The sequence below is a fragment of the Vulpes lagopus genome, chromosome 20 (assembly GCF_018345385.1).
Source record: "Vulpes lagopus strain Blue_001 chromosome 20, ASM1834538v1, whole genome shotgun sequence".
Classification (NCBI taxonomy): Eukaryota; Metazoa; Chordata; class Mammalia; order Carnivora; family Canidae; genus Vulpes; species Vulpes lagopus.
Window position 1 is genome coordinate 213028 of NC_054843.1, and position 26981 is coordinate 240008.

Here is a 26981-nt window from a genome sequence, read left to right on the forward strand (position 1 = left end):
AGTAAGACTCAAACTTTCTCAGATTTAAAATATTTGATGACAACTTCTTAGCAGAAAAGGTATGCTAACCACCCAATTTAAATAGAAAAGAAATTAATGAAAAAGTTGCCTAGAAAAATCTAATACCAACTATTTTAACTTTGAATATCACCATTAGTTTAGAATAAAATTCCTTTTTTTTTTTTTTTTTTTTTTTTAAATACTTTTTTTTTTTTTTTTTTAATTTTTTTTTATTTTTATTTATTTATGATAGTCACAGAGAGAGAGAAAGGCAGAGACACAGGCGGAGGGAGAAGCAGGCTCCATGCACCGGGAGCCCGATGTGGGATTCGATCCCAGGTCTCCAGGATTGCGCCCTGGGCCAAAGGCAGGCGCCAAACCGCTGCGCCACCCAGGGATCCCCTAGAATAAAATTCCTCATTCACTTTGCAGATGACAAAACACAGCAATAAGACAGACCACTCTTAATCCCAGTACCTTTGGCTGTAGGAACTGCTGCTCCAGGAACGGTTCTGACGGGCGCTTGAGCAGCTCAGGCTCCTCCTGACAGTGGAGCTGCTGTTTCCCTCTCTCCTGTTGCAGCTCGGCCAGGAGGGCTGGACGCTGGGCCTCAACCTCTGCAGGGACCGGGGCACCCTCCTTGAGCGAGGAGGAAAAAAGTCAACGCTGAGCTCTTACCTCATACTCAAGTATTTTCACTGTGATGACACACAGGAGTCAGGCTCCAGCTTACAGAACCACTCCGCAGGTTCTGGAGTCACCTTAATCACCAGCATCAGAAAACGGGGCATGCATGGCACAGCCCTAAATTTGTACTTACAAGTTACAGAGACTATTTCTGAATTAACTTTCTTTCTTGAAACAAATTTAACTCCAAAACCTTTAAAAAGAAGCATCCCCTGCAAATTCCAAGCTATCACACATTGCAAAGTTTCTGAAGTACTTTAATCACATTTACACCATGATTCCCCTTCTAGGGGAAAGAGGGGGTGATGCAGACCACTGACAGCTAGAAAGGAAGCTGCAGCCCTGGGGGTAACCAGGTTTGACTAGGGAGGCTAACTCCGCAAGTGTCAACCACAAAGAGTGAGTGAATATAGGGGAAACCCAGACGCCAACAGGCACCCCAGACCAGCAGGGCCAAAGCACGGGAGCCATGCCACCATTTCCCGAAGAAACAGACCACAGGAAATACTGCACCACTGTGGAGGACACTGGGAAAAAGACCACCAACACCCAGGGAGGGAGAGGGACCCAACCCCCACCCAGCAACCCACCAGCAAGGACAACAATCCAGCGGGACTCGGCATCACAGCCCTTTGGCCCCCAGGACCCCGGCACAGGCATTAGGAGATTCCCTCCTAGCACCTTTGGGGAGGGGTCGGGATGCCAAACCCCACACGCTCCCTGTGCCCATTAAATGCTCTGGTTAAGATGTGGGAGGATCACTTTCTTCAGGCAACAATCTTTCAGAGAGCAAGTCTCTGTCTGAGGTCAGGGTAGGAGCACACATGCCCCTGAGGACCACTCAGGACCACCTGCCCTCAAGTTCTGGGCACCTGCACGGGGTAGCACAGTGACCAGCAGGCTCTTGCCCCCTCTCCCTGGCCCCGGAGTCATCGCTGCAGGGAGGGCACGGGGTGGGGGGGGTTCTAGATGGAACCTTGGCTGGAAAGAGCAGGCCTGATGCCAAGCCCCTTCCTCACCTGCCCCAACACAGAGCTGCACTTGCTCAAGAGGATGGAAACCTGTCACTTATCTGCTACCCACCACTTTGCATCAGGAAGGATTTTACTGGCAGTTCACAGACACACGTGTAACGGGAGAGCATAAGCTCGGCTAAGCGAGTAGCACACACAAGGTGCCCATCCGATGCGCACTGTGGGCGGGAGGAACGGCTCCCGTGCAGTGGGGACACCTCACGCCTGCTGCACCCAACGCGGGCCCAGGCCTGGAGTGGGAACGTGTGAGAAAGGGCACCTGACAGACGCAAAGGCCAAGGGCTCAGGATTCAGGTGAGGCCGGCTGGAGGGTGTGCACCCAGGGAAGGCTGCAGGACGGCCCGGTGCCTCGCCTCGGGCATGCATTCGCAGGCCACTCCTCCCCAGGCTGGGAAGGCACAAATCCAGTCTCCCTTGGCTCATGCAACCCTACCCCCGACCTTGAGACCTCCTCGCAGATAATCACTTCTACTTCTAGCCTTGAATAAAACTCCATTTACTTTTCCATATTCTAAATGGTAAAGTCAAACGAACTAGGGGTGGTGGAAGGGGAGGTGGGCGGGGAGTGGGGGTGACTGGGTGACAGGCAATGAGGGGGGCACTTGATGGGATGAGCACTGGGTGTTATGCTCTATGTTGGCAAACTGAACACTAATAAAAAATAAATCTATAAGGGATCCCTGGGTGGCGCAGCGGTTTGGCGCCTGCCTTTGGCTCAGGGCGCGATCCTGGAGACCCGGGATCGAATCCCACGTCGGGCTCCCGGTGCATGGAGCCTGCTTCTCCCTCTGCCTGTGTCTCTGCCTCTCTCTCTCTCTCTCTGTGACTATCATAAATTAAAAAAAATAAATAAATAAAAAAAAAATAAAAAAAAATCTATAAAAAATAAATAAATAAATGGTAAAGTCAATAGAAGGAAACGATTTTTTTTTTTTTAATTCTCAAGGTTTTTCTAAAAATCTACAGAATTCTAGGAAAAATGTCAGGTATATATGTATGTTTTTAGCCACTAAAAAAACATGACAGATACGTCTTAAAAAAAAAACAAAACAGTAGTATTAACACAAAAGATACCGTCGTCAGACGTGCCTGGGGGCTCCATCGGGGAAGCGGCTGCCTTCAGCTCAGGTCATGAGCTCAGGGTCCTGGGATGGAGCCCTGCGTTGGGAATCCCCGCTCAGCAGGAGTCTGTGTCTCCCTCTTCCTCCGCCTGCTGCTGCCCCCACCCCACTCCTGTTCTTTCCCCCAAATAAATAAAATCTCCAAAAAAGATCAACTAAACCGACATACTAATAAAAATAAATCCAACTGAAAATGAATTAAACTATACCCAAAATGTCCTTACTATTTTCAAAAATCATCATACAATTCATAATTATCATAATTCATGTCTTAATCGAAGAAAACAGGAACTGCCTCGAGCAGCTGATCCCGGCCGTACTACAGGTAGCCCCTGTGTTCCACGACTGCTTAGCGTTATCGACACGGGCGACCTCTGTCCGGGACGCACACCTCTAGGAGAAGGGAATCAAGCTTCGCTTTCCAGAGAACTTTTCTCACAAGCCAACTCCCAGGGGAAGAAAGCCAATCAGCTCACAAGCGTTTGTGAAATAACTTGTGGCAAGTGACCCTGCTTTTCAAACAGGTGCAAAGATATTTGTGGCCCAGAGCAAACCTGCTGAGGAGGAACAGCGCGTCCCTGCTATTTTGGGGACAACAGCCCTGGCAAGGCTTCACCCAGGCCCAAGCCTGAGGGGGCCACGGGGGACGCACGCGTCCACCCACAAGGATTCCAGACCACGACGGGCACCGGAGTCCCATCCTGCGTGGAGACACCGACGCCTTCCAGGCAGGAGGGGGAAGCGTTAAGCAGCATCACGGAGGCAGTAAAACGGCCCGAGGCGCACAAGCCGCGCTGGAGCCGGACCCGGAGCCGGACCCGGAGCCGGACCCGAACGGCCACAGGAGGAGGCCGCACACGAGAGGGTACGAAGGAATTAGTGCTTAGTTTTAAAGTCAGAACAGACTGCAGTTCTGCTCCCTTGAGGGGGAAGAAACACAGACTGAAGCGTCCACAGACGAAGACGCGTGATGTCCGGGACCTGCGGCAACAGAAAGGGCAGGTGAGGGGGCACGGGCGCACGAGGACGGCACCTGCTGCCACGGGCGGCCACACAGCGCGTCGCTCAACCGATGCCCCTCCGTCTATGCGGACACCCTCTCCAATAAAAGTGAAAATTCAACAAGTCCAAATGTTTTTGTGAAACCAGCTAGACAACAAGGCTCGCTTAAAAAGTATCAAGGGGGGGATCCCTGGGTGGCGCAGCGGTTTGGCGCCTGCCTTTGGCCCAGGGCGCGATCCTGGAGACTCGGGATCGAATCCCACGTCAGGCTCCCTGCATGGAGCCTGCTTCTCCCTGTGCCTATGTCTCTGCCTCTCTCTCTCTCACTGTGTGCCTATCGTAAAAAAAAAAAAAAAAAAAAAAAGTATCAAGGGGGCAGCCTGGGTGGCGCAGCGATTTAGAGCCTCCTTCAGCCCAGGCCGTGATCCTGGAGACCCGGGATCGAGTCCCACGTCAGGCTCCCTGCATGGAGCCTGCTTCTCCCTCTGCCTGTGTCTCTGCCTGTGTGTGTGTGTGTGTGTGTGTGTGTGTGTGTGTGTGTGTCTCATGAATAAATAATAAAATCTTAAAAAAAAAAGTATCAAGGGGCGGTGGGGGTGCTCTGTCGGTGACGCATCTGCCTTGGGCTCAGGTCATGACCTCAGGGTCCCCGATCGAGTCCCATGGTGGGATCCCTGCTCAGCGAGGGGTCTGCTTCTCCCCCTCCCTCTGCTGCTCTGCCTCCTTGTGCGCTCACTCACTCTCTCTGTTTCTCAAATAAATAAAATCTTTAAAAATAAAAATTAAAAAAAAAAAACCAGAAAACTACTACTCACAAAAATCTGTATCTCAATAAATTTGGACGTAAGGCTTCACAAAAAATACCGGGTATTTGCGAAGCGCCGTGTGTATAGGTTCCTATCCTGTCGCTACCCTCTCACCCCCAGAAGGACGGGGAGATACGGACACACGAGTGTGAAGGGCCTCGGGGCACAGGCCATCCTGCCCAGATGCACAGGGACCCGCGGACACGCACGAGGGCCTGGCTGCGGCAGCCGTACGGATTCGAGAGATCCCCACTGCTTCGTCAGACCCCGAGCAGCAGGAGCGCGCGATCTGACACGCAGCTCACACACGCGTGAGTGCAGCTGAAAGAGCTGAAAAGGAAACCAGAGCGTGCGTCAGCCCCGGAGCACCTGCCCCGGCAGGAGTGTCCTGTGTGGACCGACGGCAGCGACACCGCGCACAGCCTTCCCTGCGGGGCCCTCTGCCTCGGGCAGGGAGGGCTCCTCCACCGCCACTGCCTCCTGGGTGCAGACCCAGACGTCACCCCGCTCACCCGCCAGGTGTCCCCGGCCCTCCCTCCTGGGTGGCTGCCCCCAGCTGCCCACTGAGGGCCCCGGCTGACCCTTTCCCCAGGTAGTCCAGTCACTCCAGGCCCCCCCACCCCGTCAGCCATCAGAGGCCTTCAGAACGCATCTGCACCCTTGCTGCTGCCTGCAAGCTCAGGACCTTGCCCCCCAGGTGCACCGCAGGTGGACGGATCCAGACTCCCGTATGCCCCAGCTGACCTGAGGTCACACCAACATGCTGGGGCAGGGCCCCTGGCACCTCAAAAGAGCTGCAGCTGGGGATGTCCGCAAGGCTGAGCAAGGCGGGCCCCATGGCATCCACCCCTGCTGGTGGGGCCCCTGGAGGCCCCAGGGCTAGAAGTCCTAGAGGGAGGTGGGCTCTGCACCGAGCAGTCGGGGAAACGCTTGTTGGGGACGTGAGCACACGAGGAGCCCAGGCGACAGCAAGCCCGGCACGTGGCATCCATGGGACGGGAGCCGGGAGACGGTCAGAGTGTGCTGTGGTGGGGGTCTGCAGAGCTGTGCCCCCGGGTCAGAGGGAGCACCTGGGGTGCACAGGGTGGGACCAACGTGCAGAAGGGAGACGACGGAGGCGGGGGGGGGGCTGCCTCCACGGCAGACCAGACCGTGAGCGCTCCGACCATCTCCCCAGCACGTGGCCTGCACGCGCCTCCATCCACCCACCATGCAGCCACCCGCGAGGAAGCCCCGCTGCCACAGATAGCGGCAGATGGGACACACGGGGTAGAGACACGCAGGCCCTGACGCGCGCCTCACCTGCTGGGCTCCCTGAACCTCAGGGGGCACTGGGGCCTTCACACCCTCAAGATGGCCCAAGCTCGTCTGCGTCCTCAGGCCCCCCTCCACAGGCGGAAGCTCCTGGCTGTGGCTCAGCGGATGCTTCTCCAGCGCCTGAGTCAGAGGCGTGGGGTGAGAAGCCTCCTTCTCCTGCAGCTGCTTCTCCAGGTCCGCTCTCAGCTGCTCGAGAGCCCGCCTGTGCTCCTCCCGCATGGCCTGCACCTCGGACAGGTGACGCGACTCCAGGGAACCCAGAAGTGCCGAGTGTCTGGCTTCCAGGGCACTGATGGCAGCGGCGTGCTCTGTCTGCAACTCAGCCACACGTGCTTCCGCGAGAGCCCACCGCTCGCTCTCCACGGAGGCCTTCAGCTCCTCCACCTCGGCCCGGCGTCTGGCCTCCAGCTGCGCCGTCAAGGACAGTACGTGCTGCTGGTGTCTCTCCTGCAGGAGCCGCAGGTCGCAGGCGTGCTTCTCCTGGGCCTCCCGGAGGAGAGCATCCTGTTCCGCAGTGAATTTCTCTGTGAGTTCTTTACGTTCTTTTAAGAACCTGAGAGGACACGCAAGGTGAGCACGGGCAGCAAAACAGTCACGAAAGCACCAACCTCACTCACTTTGCTCACAGTGACTCACCACTACAGTAGCCACTCACTACACCGTTGCCGTATTCCAGCTGGTCTTGCTCCCTCTGCCACAAATGGCCCGAGAGGAGGAACAAGGGGAGAGTGAAGGGGCCACGTGAAGCCAGAGGAGCTCGAGGGACAGAGCCCAGGCATCCCCGCTCACAGCCCGAAGCGGAGGACACAGATCCACAGCAGGAGAGCACAGGCATGTTTCCGACAGACGTCATGGCAACGCAGAGGTGACGCGCAGCCCGGCGAGAAGGGCCACACAAGGAAGGGGCCGCACTATCGCCTGAGGCCCACCCAGACCTCGGAAAAGCTGGCTGAGAAAGAAGGGACGCGAATTCCCGAGCCACAGGCGGTGCTGCCTGCAAAAGCACAGGCAAGGGGCAGACTCCCATCTCATCAAAGCACCAGGACCCGGAAAAAGCCTGAATCTCAACTGGGCACACGCTGCACATTCGTGACGTGCCTCTCGGTCAGTTCACGTGAAGAATAAGACGACCTGGTTTGCTTCTCTGTGCCAAGCCTCCACCAGATAACTCTGGCCGCGTTCCCTGACCATCCTGTGTCCCCTCCCCACACAGGAGGAGCACGGGCCTGGGTCCACCCGGCGTGAGGCGGTGGGTCGAGATCAGAGCTCAAGGCCTCAGACCCCGGATCCACGGCTCCTGCACCTCGCTCACAACGGTGGGAGCAGCTTGCAGGTGACAAGCTGCAGCACCAGCAGCGAGACCAATGACTCAAGACTCCCAAACACTCCCACTCGCTATAGCTCAAGTTTGCAAAGAGTTAGCACTGACTGATCAAATCACGTTCTAAATTCCTTTGAAATTTAAAGGAAGTAAATATAAATTTTAGGAAAAAAAACCCATTTTTAAAAATACCTGTTTTAAAAATACAAAGAACTAATACTGATGAATTGCATGTCCTTTTGGTAAGTAAAGTCTAAATTCTTGCTCCTGAAATTTTAAAACACGCAAAGAACCAAAATAACGTGGCAGACGTGTGCCCAGTAGCGTCCATCAAAGGAACACGGACTCCACCAGGAGGATCTGGGCGCTCCTCGCAGCACAGCTCTGGGGGGGAGGGGGGACACGCAGCGTTCTAACCCGCTGTGTTCCAGGGTGAAGACCAGTGTCCAGGCCTCAGTACACGCCCCCTCTTCCCGCAGACGCTCCCGCCTGCCTCCAAGCCCACCGCTGGTCTTCCCAGGGAGCCGGCCTCTCACCCTCTGCTGGGCCCCCTGGGGTCAGGCCTCAAGTGGGAAACTGGCAGACAGCTCCATACCTGACCGGCTGCGGCGAGCACGGCACCCACCTGCTCTGCGCCTGCATCAGCTGGAGGGCGCAGTCCTCCCTCAGGCGGCGGGTGGCGAGCTCCCAGTCCTGGTCCTCAGGAGTCACGCGGCCAGCTGGCTCCCGGCCACAGCGGCTGCACCGTGGACACTCCTCTGCCTCTAGCCCGTGCTCCAGCTGCCGCAGGCGGCCCTGCTGCTCCACCAGAGACCCCTCCAGGTCCAGGATCTGGGCTGCCTGCTGATCCTGAAGTTGCCTCATTTTGATTTCTCGGAGCTCAAACTTGTTTATTATGGACTGTTTCTCAGCTTCAGCTTGTTCTTTCAGGTCACGGAGCATCAGCGTGAGCTCCTCTTCAGCTTTTCTCTTTAGATCCTCACTTGCCACTTTCCATTCTGCTTCTTTGTCTTTCAATTCTTGCTTCACGAGCTGTAACCGCTCGTTGGCTTTCTTCAGCTCCTCCTGGTGATCTTCAACCAAGCTGTGTTTTACCTGAACGTAACATAATTTCACGTAAGACGGAAGAAATTAAAGGAGAGGTTTACTGGTAGTAACGACCCCCAAACCAGCTGTGCTTCGCCTCTGGGGTCGGCAGACAGGGTTAAAAACTAAGTGAACTCAACACGTACGTGCGTATGCGGAGGAAACAAAGACAGTGTCAGAGGCCACCTGCGTGAGACCAGCGATGCGGGGGGTCAGAGACGCCACGGGGCTTCAGTCGGGGGGAGGGCCAACCACCCCGGACAGAGCAGAGCCACCGTCAGCAAGGACACCAGAGTCCACGAGAACAAGAGCAGCAAACGGTTCAATGAATCCCCGTCTCAGGCTTTGCTTCATTCATATTCTAATATCTTACATGGAATCTGAGTAAAAGATTGATAACTAAAATTTAAACTTTTAAGAGTATTTTCTGGAAAGGGAGGTGAATCACAAAGTTAGAGGTAGGCAAATATCCTGATTTTCAAAAATAGAAAGCAAGTAAGTCAATAAGCTACAAGAAAAAACAAAAGTAAAAATGGAATCGAAGGATGACCTCAACCCCTTATTTAAGAATTAAGCTATTAAAGAGGCACGTGGCTGGCTCAGTCAGTGGAGCATGTGACTCCTGATCTCAGGTCATGAGTTCGAGCCCCACACTGGATATGACTGTTTGCTTAAAATAATCAAGTTATTAAAATAAGTTTAGGATCCTGCTTCTGGAAATAGCTGAGAAGCTATAATCAGGCCAAACCTCCCAGACACTAAGAGGTATAAACCCTGGGAAAAACATAAGAAACTACTTAGAGGCCTGAGAGAGTATCTAAAAGCAGGCGGATTGTGGAGAAGGGTCGGACACTAAGAAGAAACAAACGGCACTGGGCACTCTACCTGTCTGCGCCACGCACACAAACCCCAGCACCTCCTTTGTGTGAACAGAGGAGGTAGAAAGTGAGACGTAAAGGCCCACTGGGACCGAACCAGACACAGAAGCTACAGGATCTGTGCATTAACCTAGCCCCAGTCTCTGATCCCTGGTGCAGACAGGTGTGGGCAGACGCTAGGAGCACCCAACACAGAGAAGATGTAATGTGGAGTCAGAGTCCAACCAAGGTAACTGTCCGCTAAAACAAACAAAAAAATCAATACTTTTCAGTGGTACGTAACGGATTCCAGAGTCTCAACAATGTGTCATTCACAATGTCCAGAAAATAATCCAAAATTAGCTGATATACAAATACCCAAGAAATACGATCCATGCTAAAAAGAAAATACGGGATTGTATTGGAGAACCTCAAGATGCCAAAATTTTGAAATCAGCAAAGGATTTAAATGATTTTTTTTAAAGATTTTATTTATCTATTTGAGAGAGAGCGTGCGAGAGCACGCACCTGCACACAAGCAGGGGGAGTGCAGAGGGAGAGGGAGAAGCAGGTAACCTACCGAGCAGGGGGCCCGATGCGCCGCTTAATCCCAGGACCCCAGGATCATGACTTGAGCCAAACACTCAACCAACTGAGCACTGGGTGCCCCAGCAGACAAAGGTTTTAAAAACAAGTATCATAACTGCACTTATGGGCATAAGAAAAATATGCTTGTAACGAATAAAAGGATAGCAAATCATGGCAAAGAAAAAAAATTCTTAACAACAACAAATAAGACCAAATAGAAATTGTAGAATTCGGGGGCACCTGGGTGGCTCAGTGGTTGAGCATCTGCCTTTGGCCCAGGGCGTGACCCCGGGGTCCCGGGATCGAGTCCCCCTTCGGGCTCCCCACAGGGAGCCTGCTTCTCCCTCTGCCTGTGTCTCTGCCTCTCTCTGTGTCTCCCATGAATAAATATGTAAAATCTTTTTAAAAGGAAAGGATACGTCATCAAAGATACAAGGGTGCATTTTTCAGGAAGATGGAACAATCATAAACATCCATGATGATGAGAACAACCTCAAAATATTCAAAAATTAACTAAACTAAAGGAAAAAATACATGATTGTACGCGCCGTCTCTCTAATTGATGTAAGGAGATGAAACGGTGGTGCAGGAGAGCTATTACACACACCCGAACACCAGAAGTCGCGGAGGAAAGTGTGCCCTCCGCTCCATGGTGCCTGACACGGTCACCTGCTGAAACCACAGACCGCCAACAAGGGTGGCCGCCTCCAGTGGGCCTGCCAGGCTCCAGCCTGGGTTCCGCTCTGCTCCAAGTCCCTGCCAACACCTAACGGCAGCGCCTGGACAGGCGGGTGAGAAGGTCACATGAAACTCAGTCTTGATGGAGACTGAAAATCCAGAAAGACCCTCGTGGTGAGAGCATCGGCCCACAAGCTCAGGCGGAGGGAACGCAGCTTCGTCCGGATGGCTCCGACTCCGTCGAGGGCACCCTGCAGCACAGGGGGGCCCACGGCGCTGCGTATGCGGAGGCCTCCCGGGGATCTAGGCGAGGCTGTGCCAACCTCCGCCCACGCCACCAGACTCGCCACACGCACACTCCATTGCCGTGCCGTCAGCCAGCAAGGCAGCCCAGGGGCTCACTGGGCCCCAGCCCGCAGCACGGTGCCACCTACCTGCCGCCCCCCTGAGGACGCCCAGCCCGTCCCCTAACCCCGGAGCAACAAGGAGTCAGACGCGCTCGGCCCAAGGTGGAGCCCTGTCCTGAGGCGTGAGCACGGCCGCAGGAGCAGAGAGGCCAGAGCACCAGGACCTGCGCGGGCCTCCAAGTCCGCGGCCACAGAAGGGGCCAGGCCCACACTCACCCTCTCCAAGTCCTCTTTCAGGCAGACTTCGTGCTGCAACTTCTCGTGTAAATTCCTATTTTCTAGTTTTAAGATGTCCATTTCTTCCTTGAGCTCCGTCTGAAGAAGCAGGAGTTTAAGCCTGTGCTCGGCTTCCAGACCCAGCCCTCTGGCCGCCACCTCCGTGTCCACCTCCAAGACCGTGCCCTGTGCACACGGGATGGGCACCTGCGTGAGCTCTGTGAGGGGGCGAGCAGGCGGGAAGGACAGTCAGGCACAAACCTTGAAGGCACCACACGCGGCAGACTAGGACGCTCGCCCTCCAATGCCCCAGATGACGGACACTTGTTCCTGGGGCACGCCTGGGGTGAGCCCAGCCTGAAGTGCATGGGAGGTCACAGCGCAGCACCCCGTGCCCCCGGCCCCGGTGACGAGCCTTGCAGCGGTCCTGCCCGGAGCCACCGGACCCACTCACCGCCCGCCCCGTCCCTCCAGGGGATGGTGGTCAACTCTGGGGGCATGTGGTTCGGGTCGGGTTCTGTCACCTTCCTGGGCTCAAGCACAAGCTAAGCAGAGGACAGGTGCTCGGTGCCGGCCCGTCAGCGCCCATCAGCGCCCAGCAGCCGGTGTGCGCGGCCAAGACCTCCCACAGCAGGAGGAGAAGAGTGAGGGGCAGATGCCAGCACCACGGGAGCCTGGCTCTAGGAGCATGCTCCTCCTCCTCCACCTCATCAGCTCCAGGGGGAGCCCCCGCCCAAAGTAGGCAGGGCTGCCGAGCACCCCAACGTGGGCCCTGACCCCCACACCCCGCCGCCCCACCTGGAATCTGCGTCCAGGGCCGGCCTCACACCTGGTCTCCTCAGCAGCTGGGCTGCATCCACTGGGAGGACCGCAGCTTCTCTCCGCCCCCGTGTCCTGCGACCCCCCCAGCCCCCGCCCCCGTGCTCTACCTGGCCGGGCCCTCTCCCGACTCGCCGCAAGCCCAGCCCTTAACCCCAAGGACCCACCAGGGAGGAGCTGCAGAGTTCGGGGCCAGCCTGTCCACGCAGCCCACGCGGTAGCCCCCCTATGCGTCAACCCCACAGGCTGCTCGGCCGCCAACAAGGGCAACAGGGGGCCGCACACACCTTGGCCGGGCCCTTCTGAGAGGCCCCCGCATTGCTCCCCTTCCGACTCCTGGGTCTCCACGAGGTCCGCCTGCTGCTGGGCTTCCAGGGAGGATGTCCACGCTGCGAGGTGGCACTGGTGGTTCTCTGCCAACTGTGTGGGCAAACGCACAGCAAATCACGCAGAGGACACGTCACAGGCGGCCTCTCCCCCAAGCACCCGATCACGGCCTCCCACGTTGCCCTCCCTGGGCCGTGCACGCTCAGGCCGCCTCCGTCCCCGCATCTTACCTCGGGGGGCCCAGTAACTCAGGGAGACAACAGCCCTGCAGAGCCGGGCACGCAGCCCTGGCCGGAGAGCCCTCCCCGCTTCCGTGCAGCACTCGCTGAGCCACCACAGCCCCAGGTGCAGGAGGCCAGGGAGGCCATTCCCGGAGCCTGCCCAGAGCCTTCGGGAGCTGCACTGTAGGTGGACCTTCCCGGGCCACGGCCTCCGCCCCCCGAGGGGCTCCAGCCTGCTTACCCCCCACTCCACGTCTCCCCTCTGCATGTCCCCTCTGGGCCCAGACCCAGCCTGGCCTGCTTGGGACACGGCCCTGCCCCATGAGAAGGGCCCCAAGGGAAGGGCCTGTGGTCACTGCTGCGGCACAGCCAACCACACGCAGCCCAGCACCCTCGGCGCGGGGGGAGGGGGGCGCGGACGACAGAGGGGCTCAGGGCATGTGCCAAACCTGCTGAGACCCTGAACATGCAGCCAGTGAACTCATTTTCCCCAAGAATCAGAGGAGTCCTAGCAACCTCATCTTCACGCTCACAATAAGCTGGTTTTCTTCTAAAACAAGACTTAAGTCCCACCCTGTTACAGGAATGAGCCACGACAGCGATAGAAGGCTCGGGCCCAACACAGACCTGGGCCCGCAGGACAGCGAAGCACGGGGGCTGTGTTTCTCCAGGTCGGGCTGCAAACACTGTTGTGCCACGCGGAAGGGGTAAGGAGCCCAGAGCCTCCCGCTAGACCGGTTCCAGGCGCAGAACTAGTAAGAAACGGCTTCAAGGGATCAGCAGAGGGTGCCCAGGGGCTCGTGGGTGAAGCGCCCGCTCAGGCCCCATCTCAGAATCCCTGCCCCCCTTGCGCCTGCCACTCCCCAGCTCCTGCACCTCTCTCACATGAATAAGAATCTTTAAAAACCAAGTAAAATAAAAAAAAAAAAATCAGAAGAGGATGCGAACGCTGTGGCGCTCTGAGACGGGAGACGAACAGCCACGGGCCAGGGACCAGCGACAGCGAGCACGACCAAGTCCACAGGCGAGCAGCACGGGCACTGCAGATGCCACGAGAGCGTGGGGGGGCCCACAGGGGGGCCTGGGCGACTTCAAGGAAAAGGGGCGCGACCTCATTAAGAATCCTAGGAAGAGGGACGCCCAGGGGGGCTCAGTGGTGGAGCGTCTGCCTTGGGCCCAGGGCGTGACCCCGGGGTCCCGGGATTGAGTCCCCATTGAGCCCCCTCCATGGAGCCTGCTTCTCCCTCTGCCCGTCTCTGCCTGTCTCTGAAGGTCTCAGGAATAAATAAATAAAATCTGGAAAAAAAAAAAAAAAAGGCCCAAAGGAACACAAACCACAGACGCTGGCTGCCCCACAACGAGGACCACGCAAAAGGGCAACGTCCAGCAGTAGGAGGGGACGTGGAGCCCACACAGTCCGCTGACGGTTCACCAGGCACCCTGAGGAGGGCACGGTGGCCTGTCAACGTCTAAACACACGTTCCATCGCTCTTGTCCTGCCTTACTGAAACGTGGCTACGATGACGGAAAATTTACCTTAGGAACCGGCGAGGAGAAACAGGAGGAGGTCATCAGGGAACCAAAGCTGACCAACCTCGGAAGACAAAACTCACTGCCGTGGCAACGCCTGGGATCCACGGGCCAGGAGGTTGGCCACCCCGGGCAGGACCCCAGGAGGAGCCCTGGTCCCCGAGACCCGCCGCCACGGGTCACACACCACAGGGGACGCCCACACCACACAGACACCCACACGGGTGGACGGAACGCAGGACACGGGGAGCACGAGAAACCCTTCCCCACCTACGGGCCTCAGGGGGCAAGCGAGGATGCTGCCCGGGCACTGGCAGGACAAGCAGGAAAGCTGAACCCCTAGAAATTAGGTGACAGTGCAAATAACTGAACTGCAACTGAAAACCTTAGTAAGTTCAAGAACACCGGTGGCTTGCCTCTTGGGGTGAAACACGAAGGTCACGAGAGCTGTAAAGAGAGAGCACAGGACCTGAACTGGGCGGTGACGGGCCTCCTGGAAGCGAAGGGAGCGTCCCAGATGCGAGCGTGAGCCAGAGATGCGCACACACGCCAACGGCCGTCCAACAGCTCCGGGGGCCCGGCGGGGACCCAGGGCTGCTAGACATGCAGGCAGCACCCTCGGGGGGAGGACGGGACGGACGGGACAGGCAGCGCTCTGTGGCACTGGGGTGTGAGGATGGAGGACACGTTCCAGACGTTACACCGCCACACACACACACACACACACACACACACACACACACACAAGCTCTCGGGATCCCCCCTACGCGCCCCCGTGTCGCCGCCGAGGGAACAGGTGCAGCAAAGACGGACCCTGTGCAGACACACCCCTGCTCCCCACGCAGCACGGAGGGCAGGGCGATCCCAGCGACGGTGGGCAGGACGGGGCGCTGGATGGGGAGCAGGACGGGGCGCTGAACAGGAGCGGGCCGCAGCCTGCCCGGGGCACTGCAGCAGCCACACCACGCCTGGCGGGCACCCACGGAGGAAGCGGAAGGGAGGAAATGATCGCGCGTCTGCAGAGAGGACGCAAACAGTGGAAAATCAGAAGCCACCTGTTCAACAGGACAGACCGTGTCTCCAATATCCCCACGCTGACGTCCGAATCTCCAGCACCTCAGAAGGGGACTACCTCTAGAGACAGATGCCAGGGCTGTCTGCACAGAGAACACGTGCAGGGGCCGCACAAGGGCCGCCCTGCACAAGCCCCGGAGATGGCCTCGGGAGGGACCAGCCCCGACCTCAGCCTCCAGCCCCAGACGACAAGTTCCGGCCGTTGACCCCCTGCCCTGCGGTTTGCCACGACCACGCGGTGACGGAGAGCAGCAGGCCCTCACACGGAAGCTGCACGCCCTGGGGCAGAGCATGTCCACCTGCCCAAGGTGACCTCCCTGAGACCCAGCTCCCGACACCTGCAGGGATCACCACCAAGTCAAGGGAACCCCTGGCGACAGGAAGGCCACACTGGCTGCATCTCAAGCGCCCGCAGCCCCAGTGCCTGCGGACTGACGCTCAACAGACAGGATGCGTGTACACAGAGGACGTCACTAGGCCGTAAAGCACGACGAGATCTCGTCATCTGTGACAACGCGGATGGGCCTCGAGGGTGGAACGAGGAGCAAAGTCAGTCGGTCAGAGGGAAACACACACCACGTGCCCTCGCGCGTGGAATCTTGAACCTGAGCTCACAGATGCAGACGACAGACTAGCGGCTGCAGAGGGGGACAGGGCGGGTGGGACGGTCGGAGGGTGCGGAGTTCCAGGTGCAGAGCGGAGGAGCCCCAGGGTGTCGCGACAGCCTGCTGATGGCGGTTAGAAACGCCATGTCGTATGTATGAAAGCTGCCACAAGAGCAGATCTTGAAAGTTCTCATCACACGAAAAAGCAGCTCTGAGGCCCCGGGTGTGGACTTGCTGCACAGCACCGTCCGCTCACCGCCCGCACCTGGGGCACCCGTGTGCCCGTCTCCCCTCGGTTGGAAAGAAGGCTCACCTCAGGCTGCAGGCTGGGTCTGGCACGTTGCTCTCGTCTCTCCCCTTCACACATGCTGGACGGACTAAGAGAGAAAACGCGTTTCAACACCTCCTCACCCGTGCTTTCCGCTCCGGAGCTCCATCCCTCCTGCTCCCTGCGCCGGGCCCTGCCTCCCCTCCCCCGTGGAGGAGCCTTGTGTGGGAGCGGAGGGCCAGGCCGCATGCCGCTGAGCCCCGCACGCCTCCCCGCGCTCCCACCCCCACGCTCTCTCGCCTCGGGGCCCAAACACAGGCTGTGGTTCTCGCACGAGGCTCGTGTCCCTGGCATGAAATCACTAACAAGACGAGGTCTCGTCAGCTCAAGGTTCCCGCATCTGGAAACACATTTAAGATGAAAAGGACTCCCGTACCCGATTCCCCCGGACTCCAGAGAGGGCTCTTCGGTCGCATCCTGCAGCCGCTGCTCCAACAGCACCGGGTCCTCCCGCCCGCGCTCCGCAGCCCCCTCAGGGCTCTGCCCCAGCTCGGACTCCTGCTCGGCCCCCCGGCCCCGGCGCTGCTGCTGGACGCCGCACTCTCGCTCTCGCTGCTCCAGCTCTTCCCCATGAGGTGCGCGGGCTGGAGGGGTTACAGGGTCGCCGTCAGACAAACACCAAGGAGAGCCATCCCCAGAGAGCGCCGGCCGGCCGGGCAGGTGCAGCAGGCCCCTCCTGCGCTTCGCTCCCACAGGCCGCTCCCACAGGCCGGTGGCCGGATCCGCCGATCCTCAGCGGATCCCCCATCCCCGGAAGCAGAGCGCTCTCAGGCTGGGGCTGAGGGCGTCAGAGAGACTGGGGGTGTGGGTGGGCGGCCCAGCACCTGAGGGCTCCACCCACAGCCGGCAAGGAACAAGACCCGGCCCCATGGGCCTGAGCCTCGGAAGCCACGCGGAGGCCGCCAACACCCTGCCCCTGCTGCTGGGCCCACACGAAGCCCAGGCTTCCCACCTACGTCGACATCCGCCAGCTAAGAACCAGGGTGGCTTCAAGCCACTAGCCTGTGACGTCTCATCATGACAACAGCACAACACACACTGACCTATAGAGAACTTGTCACCATCACTGTGGGCAGCAAGGGGATGGATGCCGCCAGGGGGTTAACACGGACTCATAACTAGCTTTCAAACACCACAGCCATGACCCGGTCATCACCCAGAAGTTTCCATGCAAACAGCCCTGCAAGGACCCTGGAGGCCAGGGCAGGGCTGCCCCACGGCCCACGCGGGAGCCCGCTGTGTCGGCGCTTATGCCGCTAGTCTACCAGCAGGAGCTGCAAGCTGCACCCCCGCGGGCACGCACAGCCACCGCCCGGGTGTCCAGCCCTTCCTCTTAACCCTGCTCTCTGCCCGGCAAGGGCGACCAGCAGCCTGGAAAGGCTCCATCCCGACTCCCCGGCTGGAGGCCTTGTGGCCGGCGAGGGGGACTTGCAGAGGGTCTTGCAGGAGGGGCCAGGCGAGCTGCTGGGCCCCGCAGACTCGGGCGTTGGCCTGGGGGCCCCGGGAGCTCAGGGCACCTGCACCTGCCAAACGCCCACTGACACGGCTTCTCGGTGAACGCCAGCCCCACCGTAAGCTTTAAGGATCTCACCCTGTAAACTGCCTCATAGGAACATGAGAAAACACGACGCTAGCCGTTACCCGCTCCAGGGTGAAACCAAAGCCCTCAGGTCTCCACACTGAAAACACTCTTCAAAGAAGTCTACAAAATCGCTTTCTAAGCCTGCTGCGACCTTAAGTCTGACTTCGGGGTTTCGACGACTAAAAACATAGCTTTTTCAATGGGAAACTCCTCACCACTCGCGTCCTGTCTGTCGGGTCTCGGAGACTCGAGCTGGGACCAGAGGCGCCGGATCTCTTCCTGCGACTGAGCCTTCAGCTCCGCGTACGATGCTCGGAGGCTCTCTAACTGGAAAGGAAAGGCGACAGGGTGAGACGCCTCCGAGAACCACCGCGGGAGCTCGGAGCCCAGCTCCAGGGACACACGAGGTGAAACGAGAGGGCCGGCCACAGCAGCAGCACAGAAACACTACGACCGTTGGCAAGATGCCTCTACCTGATTCTACCCGGCTGTCCCCTCACTGAGTAAGGACAGAAACCTTGTCTGTCACCCTAAACCCCCATCCTCTCGGGCGTCGGCCCGCCCTGCACCTGAAGCTGCGAGCACCAACCACCGCTGCCATGGGGGGCTCGAGTCAGGCCACACGTTGCTCCAAGGCCCTCAGTGGGGAGGTACGAGGGCAGGGCCGAGGGGACACAGGGCCTGGGAACTCCGGCCTGCGGCAGCCCTAAGTTAGCCTCCACGTCACGGACAGCCCCACCAGCCTCACGCAGGGCCAGGACAGAAGGTGTCCTTCCGTGTTCCTTTCCCACCAGCAGGGGACATGAGGGGACGTGAGGAGGAAAGGCGGCAGCGCAGGTGTGGATGGAAGCCTCGGGACAGAAGCACAAGCTGCTCCTGGGCGCTCACATCGCCTCCTCTGCAATGGGGCACGGGCAGAGACGGAGCCCGCCTCTGGTTCCCTTCCTGTCTGACCCCTCGGCCCCAGGCCTGGGGCGCTGCTGTCCCAGGGATGGAGCCCTCGGCTACCTGAGACCCCGGCCGCAGCTCCCACCGTGGGACGCGGGCTTGAGCTGGGAGAGCGTTCTGAATACAGAAGCAGCGGAAGTGCTTCTGGCTGAGCCTTCTCAGGACCTGTGTTTATTTAGGGTTACGGCTGAGAACGTGGCCTCAGACTCCTAATGCCTGGATCCTGGGTCCCAGGGGCTCTGCTAAAGGACACGGATGTTGTACAGCTGCCCGGAACCACTGGGTCAACTCCACAGACTCTATCCTTCCTCTTCTACTAAGTACTGGGAATCCGCGCGTTCGGGACTTCAGTTGTAGCAGTACCAGAACAGGGAACCGCCACCAGGTCTTCTAACCCCCCCAGGAGCTGGGGCCCAGACGTCCCCGCCCACCTCCAGCTGCTTTTCCGCCTCCTGGTCGCGGAGCCTCAGCTCCAAGTCCTGCACGTACTGGCAGCGCTCCGACTGCAGGTCTTCACGCAACTGCCTCAGGGCCTCTTCATGCTGGGACTCCAGGGTCCTCAGGGCACCTGGACGGCGGCAGACACCTCACTCAGGGCGCGCCGCTCCCAGCCCCGCTGTGCCCAGCACCCGGCGCTCCGCCACAGGGGCACCAAGTGATGGGCGACAGTATGAAAGGCAAACAGTCGTGTTATTTTTTGGTAGCATCTTAGTAATAAAACATGGACAAATGTCTCTGAATCAAACGTTTCGGGAGAAGTTAGGGAGCTTGAGACGTCTGTGTTCAAAGAGGGAAGACCCCGAGGCTGAGCCCGAGGGCCCCGCTGGCCCGCACCCAGCACCAACACCTGGGTGACACACAAGGCCCCTGGCACTGACACGGAGGACACCCGCCCAGCGCAGGCCGCGCACAGCCCCTGACCTCGGTTCCAGCGTCCCGCACCAACACTCACGGCCCTCTTCGAAACTGCTCATTTTAACCTGAAACTCACATTCAGCCTGATTTTTGGCTTGAAAGATCTTCTCCAATTCAGCTTTCTGTTCTGACAATTCTCTCTTAAACTGGTCTTGTAAATTCTCCAACTCTGACCGATGCTTTGCAGACAACTCTCTGCGTAGGTTTTCCAGGCATAAACCTCTCTCCGATTCCCAGTCTCGCTTCAGGCTCTAAATCAAGTATGGAAAGAAAAAGACTATGGACTAACAGTGGACCATCCCTGGTAAAAAATTTAAACTGTGAAAAAAAAAAAAAATTTGAATAGTGTTGGAAACCCTGGTGAGCAGCCATGGCGCCCAGACCAAGACGGTCACTACAGGAACCTGCATGGTGCCCACCACCCACACACAGGAGCAGAGAGCAAGGACCCCCTGCCCAGAAACAAAGTGTGGACAGAGGTCACGCTCAACAATTCACACACCGTCCCCCACGAAAGACCCAGGGTGCTGCTGTGCCATCATCTGACCTCTGCCGAGGGACGGCGCGGCCATAAATGCCCTAAGAAAGGGGTCCCCAAGATGCCTGGGTAGCTCAGCGGGTGAGCATCTGCCTTCAGCTCAGGTCGTGACCCTGAGGTCCCAGGATCGAGTCCCACATTGGGTCCCTACAGCGAGCCTGCTTCTCCCTCTGCCTGGGTCTCTGCCTCTCTCTGTGCCTGGGTCTCTCACAAATAAATAAACAAAATCTTTAAAAAACAAAAAAAAGGAAAAAAGGAGTCTCCACTGTCCAGCTTAGAGGGGTGAGGAGCGGGAGCAAAGCCCCTAACAGCCGTCCAACACCAAAGGCCTGATCAGGGCAGCAAGGACAAAAACACCCACGTGCCCAACGTCACATATGCCCTCTACTGTCACCAACGTCCCCCAACCTCACGAGCCCCGTCCTCCGCTGTCATGGGCACCAACAGCCCTTCTACAAATGTAGCCTTGACAAAGGGACCCATCGCCAGGACCAGGCTTGTCACACCCTCAGTGAGAACCCTCCCCAGGAGACTCCAGGACTAGCGGGTACGGTCAGCACAGCACATGGGCCCGCCACGGCGTCAGCTGCACAGGGCTCTGCCCCCACCGCTCTTCCCCCGTGCCCCGCACCCCACATGGGTCACTCAGTCGCCGGGCGGCCCCCTGCAGTGGGAGCACAGGAGGCCTGGGCTGTGGGGGCCACTTGGGAACCAGACTCAGGGTGCAAGTGCTTCGCGTCACAGAACAAGTACACGCAAGGCCCCAAACGAGCTGTGCTGACAAGTTCACGCTGTACAGAGAATGCTTGACCGCGAAAGCAAAAGGCAACACACCATCTGCCAGCATGTTCGATGAAAGCTCTGACTGGATTTTGTCTGAATCAGGTGAAGGGGGCCGGGGGGGGGGGGGGGGCAAGCTGGAGGGATGGAGGGGACCGCGGCTCGACAACGACCCCTACCTCCACGGCCCGGGCGTTTCTCTCCATTTCTGACTGTAGCTTCTCTTTCAGCTCGGCTGCAAGACAGACAGGAGAGCAGATCAGATCTCAGTCTCTGAGTTTCCCAGCCGGAGCCTCGGGAGGTAGGGCCGCGTGCAGGGGCCGCTCCCCGGAGCACACACCAGCGCCCCCAGGACTCTCCCAGGACAACGGGGCTCGGGCTTGGGGGTCATCTAGGAGGAAACAAGAACCCCACTGTGATTTAAATTACGGATTACAGGATTACATTCCCGCCCAGACCGAGGACAGAGCCCTCCCGGCAGCCTGCAGCCCGACGCTGGCTCAGCCCCACACACCCCAGGCCTGTCGTCCAGGCTCCCCCAGTGCCAGACTCCAGGCGACGTACCACAGATAGGCAGATGTTCCAGGACCAGCCGCCCCCAAACCCCGAGGGAAGGACCACAAGAAGAGAGGTGCCGGGTGCTGGGGGCGCGGAGGAGGGACAAGGCTGGACCAGCGTGCAAGCCGTGGCATGGACAGAGGGGTGTGCACACGCCTGGAGATGCCGGTCAGAGGTGTGGGGACCTCAGGAAAGGGCTGCGGGGGAGCAGCACCAGCCAATGCCACACGTACAGGCGAGGGTGGCCTGAGCAAGCGCAGAGCCCCAGCAAAGGGCCAGACACCACCTGTGAGGGGAAGTCGCGGGGGCCCAACCCACAGGAGAGCCTCATGGAGCAGAGGGTGGGCGTGGGCCCCTCTGTGGCCCTGTTCCCAGAGGAAACGGCACAGAGGGGCCTAAGGGGAAACAAGTTTTGTATTTTAAAAAAATGAGCAAAAACAAGAGGACATAAAACTATTTATTTACACTTGCTGAAATCTACGTGAAGAAACGTGGGACGGAACCCCCGGAACCCGAGAAGACTGGCTCCCTCAGACAGCTGTGGGGGGACCCGCAGGAGGGAAGACTTGCAACACATCCGGGGCTGCACACGTTGCTTCCATTTTTCAAATGAAAAACTCAACAAATAGGTAGATAAGCAGAGGAATGGGGAGACTGCTCACGGGCACGGGTTTCTTCCTGGGGGATGAACGTCCTAACCTTAGACGTGGGGACGTCTGCAGACTCGGAAACGCACACTTCAAGTGGAGAACCGTACGTATGTGAACTACAGCACAATCAAGTTAGTGTTTACAACTGATGTTCATAAAGCAGTGCCTACAAAAAAGTACCCAAAACACCAGTAAAATGTGAGTAGCTCTCAGATGTCAATAAAGAGCTCAGTCTAGGAAAAGGTGCCTAAGCCGTCCACAGGGAGCAGAGTGAGGCACCTGCGGGACGTGGGGGTCCGTGTCCAGGAGCATTGGGGACGGTCGACGAAGCTCAGCCAGACACAGTCCCGTCCAACAGGCGGACACGGAAACTTCCAGCACACCGGCAGATCACCACCGACGACACGAGACCATTTTAAAAACTAACACAGGCCCAGCGGAGAACTGGACAGAAGGCAAGGGGACAGCAGAGGCCCGCGGAACAGGATGTGTACTGCCCTCCCGCCTGGCAGGGACTCTGTGTGAACCCCTTCCCTGGGACCAGCCCCTGGCGGGCTCACCCCCCTACCCAGAGCAGCAGGAGGGGCCCGCGCCCCACTCAGGTCCTGGTGAGGCCCTTACCGGTTTCCTGGCTGCACCGCAGCCGCATCTCCTCCTGCTCCCGCGCGTGCTGCTCCCTGGCGAGCTCCAGCTCCTGCTGTTGCCTGCTGCGCAGCAGGGCCAGCTCCTGGGCGTGCCGGCCATTGAGCATGGCCCGCAGCTCCGTCAGCGCCGTCTCCTTCTCCTTCTGGAGGTTGGCTTGCGTCAGCTCCAGCTGCGCCGTGTGCATGTTGCTCAGACTCAGGCGCAGCGCCTCCAGCTCCAGGGAGGGCACCGGCTGCGGGAGAGCGAGGCGTTTCTGGGCGGTCGGGTCACGGACACCAGCACAACGCCTGGCGTGTCCGTGTCTGCCTCGTGCTCAAGGGACGGCACCAGCTCAGCTCCCCGCAGGGCCTGAGGCAGCCCCAGCACAGCCTGGCAGCTCCCCCACCTAGAACTGCCCACCCCATCCTATCCGGAAGCCCCTCTGAGCCACATGTGCTCTCCCTCCATCTAAACCACGGCTCTGCAGACGGCAGGGGCCACAGGCTCCTCCTTGAGGACACGGGCCACACAAAGCCAGTGGCTGTGCAGGATGGCCCCCAAACTCCCTCCAGGCAGACCCCAGCCCACAGGAGCATCCTGGCTGGAGACAGGTGAGCAGCCATTCCCGATGTTGCAAGATCCCCATCAGAAACACGGGACGAGGGGATCCCTGGGTGGCTCAGTGGTTTAGCACCGCCTTCAGCTCAGGGCGTGACCCTGGAGACCCAGGATCAAGTCCCATGTCAGGCTCCCTGCATGGAGCCTGCCTTTCCCTCTGCCTGTGTCTTCACCTCGCTCTGTCTCTGTCTCGTGAATAAATAAATAAAATCTTAAAAAAAAAAAAAGAAAAGAAACACGGGATGACGATCAGAATACGAACAAGAGGTGGCTCTAGACAGTCACTGCCCACAAGGGTAAACCCTAAGGCCAAACGGAGCCCAGCAGTGGCTGAGCTAGTGACACCATCAGGAACCCTGTGCTCCAGACCAGAGGCAGAGTGAGCACGGTGCTTCGCTGCTCTGGACAGTGGGCACAGGGGAGACATTTCTGTGTCTAGCTAAGACACGGGGCATCTGTTTCTCCCTCCCCTGACTTGGGGGAAAGTGGAGGAAGGCCTGGGTTCCAGGAAGCATACCTTATTCCCAAACAAAACAACAGAAAAACATGCCTGGAACTTAGCACTTAAGGGACACCCAAAAAAGCGTAAAAATAAAATGAATAAAGGAGAGCAGTAAGCAAAAAACACGGGAATAGGACACGTGTCTCCAAAGAGGCCAGCAGGGACCACTGAGGACAGGGAGGCCACAGGGAGGGGCAGGGCACACAGCAGCCCTCCCACCACAAGAGCATGTCCAGAGCACCCTCTGCTCCCGCAGGTGGCAGCCACCAGGGGAACGGGTGCGCCTCACAGCCTCGCTCACAGCTTCTCTTGGTCGAGGCCGCTCGGGGACACGGCACTGCCTGTGGTTAACGAGTGCAACGGCAGCAGACAAAGGAATGCTGGCTGTGCTGAGTGGCACCTGGCCAGACTCACTGCCCCAGGTGTCCTCGCACATCCCTCCCCCTGCCCTTTCAAAGGCCCCCATACAGCAAAGTTTGCAGCACATCCATCCACTGTGTCCTACCTACAACCCTGCCAGGTCCCCAAACCCACCAGTGCAATTATAGGGATCGGCCACGCCCCTGAGTGCCCCTGTCACCTGGGTCTGCAGCTGCACCTGCTGCATCCCCGCCGGCTGCCGAAGCTCCACGGGCACCTGCTGCTGTGCACTGGCCTCATCCTCCTGTCTTCCCATTGGCTGCGCAATCTCTAGCTTACAGTCTTGTTCACGGTCCTGGAGAAAGAAAAGGAAGGGACAGTCAGGACACTTGGGACAGACCTGAGCCCAGCAGTGCTCACAGCAGGACTCCCAGCTGCCAGAAGGTGAAGCAACCCAAGTGTTCGCAGACAGGGGAATACATAAACAAAATGTGGCCAAGCCATCCAAGGGGTATCACTGAGCCGTAAAAAGGAATGACAAACTGACACACGGGACGACAGCAATAACCTCAATACGTGAAGCTCAGTGAAAGCAGCCAGGCACAGACTGTGTGGTTCTAGGACTAGTAAATGTCCAGAACAGGCAGGCCCACAGGGAGAGAACACTGGCCGGGGCACCAGGGGCTGGAAGGAGAGGGTGTGGGGAAGGACGGCTAATGGGCACGGGGTTCCTTCTCGGGCAGTGAAGATGTTCTGGGCCTAGACAGTTGCGAGGGTTGCACGACAAAGTGGCCATACTAAGAGCCCTTGATATCCGTATACTCTAAGATGGTAAATTTTACATACGTAAATTATACCTCAAAATACCTACGAAAAACATTCAGCCTGTTTAAATGGCTTAGAGGAAAGTGGAAAACCCCAGAAAGAGTGGCAGCGGTGTGGGTGCTGGACAGGAGGGGGAGGTCCCCAGGCTGCCTGACCCTCAGTCGAAGGAGGACAGGGACACCCACAGGAGGGAAATGCACACAAAATGCCTGGAAGTGGTGGGTTCCAATAAAAGCTGAATGAACCTGAAGATGTAAATCTGAAACATCACTTTATACCTAGTCAATCAGCAAAAGTTGGTGATCATGTGGATCCTCAAGGTCACCAAGGTCATGGGGAAACAAGCAAATGCTGTTAAGGACAGAATAAGTTGGTATATCTTTTTATGAACTTTTTGACGACACACATCAAGAGGCGTAGAAAACATTTCTGTCTAAATATTCCCACCTCTGGGGCAGCCCAGGTGGCTCAGCGGTTTAGCGCCACCTTCAGCCCAGGGCCTGATCCTGGAGACCCAGGATCGAGTCCCGCGTCGGGCTCCCTGCGTGGAGCCTGCTTCTCCCTCTGCCTGTGTCTGTTTGTCTGTCTCTCTGTGTGTGTCTCTCATGAACAAATAAATAAAAATCTGTAATAAAAAAAAAATATATATATATATATTCCCAACTCTGGGGGCGCCTGAGTGGCTCAACTGGTTGAGTGTCCTCTTGATCTCAGTGTCATGTGTTCATGCTCTGCACTGGGCTCTGCACTGGGCACGAAGCTTACTTTAAAAACAAAAAAAATCCCAACTCTGGGAACATTTTTAGCATCAACAATCTAAAGGGAAAAGAAAAGCTACAGGTGCTCTATGAGCATCCCAGTCTCCCCTATGCATCCCCAACCAGCTCCCCCCCCCCGGCTCGGAGCACACCTGCCCCCACCCCAGCATGCTCCCTGCCCCCCTCCCCCCCAGAGTAGGCTATGACAGCCAGAGGCCTCCCAGCTTCCCCCACATGACAGCCCAGACCTTTCTCTGGGGCTTGTCGACAAAGCACCTTGGACTCCAACCAAACTGAATTTTCCTGCCCAAACCAGGACTCCTCTAATGCTACGTACCTCGTTAACAGCACCCCCAAGCCCTCACAGTCCTCCTTGGCCTGCTCACAGTGACCCCACAATAGCCCAAGGCCAGTCCTGACATCCCTCCATTCCCATGAGCACAGCTGACTGGCCCCCATGGTCACTCAACCTCACGTGAGGTCACTGCTTGGAGGCCAGATGACGCATTCAGAAAACAAATCCTACCCTGTCACACTCCCTTGAAAAACTCAGTGCATCTGCTGCCCTTGGGAAAATCCCTGCAGGGGGCAGGCCCTCCTGCTGACTTGGCACCCGCCTCGTGCACCAGGGGGCCCTGCACCCTTGGAACGGCTATGCCCCCCTCCCCTAGCTCGTCTGGGACCTGCCAGCCTCCGTGACCATGCCAAGCCTGGGTCGCCACCCAGAGGCTGCAGAGGCTCCCGCGGCTCCCTGCACAGCAAGCACTCGGCACTGCCCGCGGGGACGTCCGTGCAAGTGCCCCCGCCTCTGAGGGCCACTGTGGAATCAGATGGTTCAAAGAAGAGCGTTAGAGCCAACTGAATAGCGTCATGGACCTTTCTTCAAATGAAGGGGCTTTTCCCCCACGGAAAAAGGCAACACAGGAATGTCCAGTTTTAAACATAAAAGGCACGATCTTAAGACATCTTTGCTACAAACATCAGAATCGCTGGATAGAATGTGACAAACATGACTCCACGTGCTCTTGGGAGAGGGACACGGCCTGGGCCAGACAGGAGGGCCGGGGACTGGAACGCCATCTGGGGCGACCGGGACGTGCGAGCAGTGCACGCTCCAGAACCCACAGCGCGGCCTGGAGGGTGGCCAGTCGCGACGTCCGACACGGCAGCGTCCCGGAGGCCCGTGGGCAGGACAGGACACGGCCGCACCGCCCAGAGCGAGGCCACCGGGTGTGGGGAGGGCAGGGAGCCGACCCGCCTCCACGGCACGGCAGAGGCGACGTGGGGCGTCGCTCCCGA

The 26981-nt window shown here is 58.1% G+C and overlaps 1 protein-coding gene across 8 annotated transcripts in view; it reads right to left on the reverse strand.

Moving 5' to 3' along the window:
- PCNT (pericentrin) overlaps positions 1 to 26981 on the reverse strand; it is a 103768-nt gene that overhangs the window by 62201 nt on the left and 14586 nt on the right. For 7 of the 8 annotated variants that reach the window (XM_041734820.1, XM_041734819.1, XM_041734818.1 and 4 more), the window contains exons 3-15: positions 24320 to 24454; positions 22617 to 22872; positions 20967 to 21022; positions 19546 to 19720; positions 18986 to 19122; positions 17822 to 17933; positions 16401 to 16608; positions 16010 to 16073; positions 12227 to 12359; positions 11121 to 11338; positions 7914 to 8383; positions 5953 to 6520; positions 478 to 639 (exon numbers count right to left, since the gene is read on the reverse strand). In XM_041734820.1, the coding sequence (XP_041590754.1) occupies positions 478 to 639; positions 5953 to 6520; positions 7914 to 8383; positions 11121 to 11338; positions 12227 to 12359; positions 16010 to 16073; positions 16401 to 16608; positions 17822 to 17933; positions 18986 to 19122; positions 19546 to 19720; positions 20967 to 21022; positions 22617 to 22872; positions 24320 to 24454 (2694 nt within the window). The remainder of the gene's footprint in view (positions 1 to 477; positions 640 to 5952; positions 6521 to 7913; positions 8384 to 11120; positions 11339 to 12226; positions 12360 to 16009; positions 16074 to 16400; positions 16609 to 17821; positions 17934 to 18985; positions 19123 to 19545; positions 19721 to 20966; positions 21023 to 22616; positions 22873 to 24319; positions 24455 to 26981) is intronic. The other variant, XM_041734822.1, reaches the window with a different exon arrangement.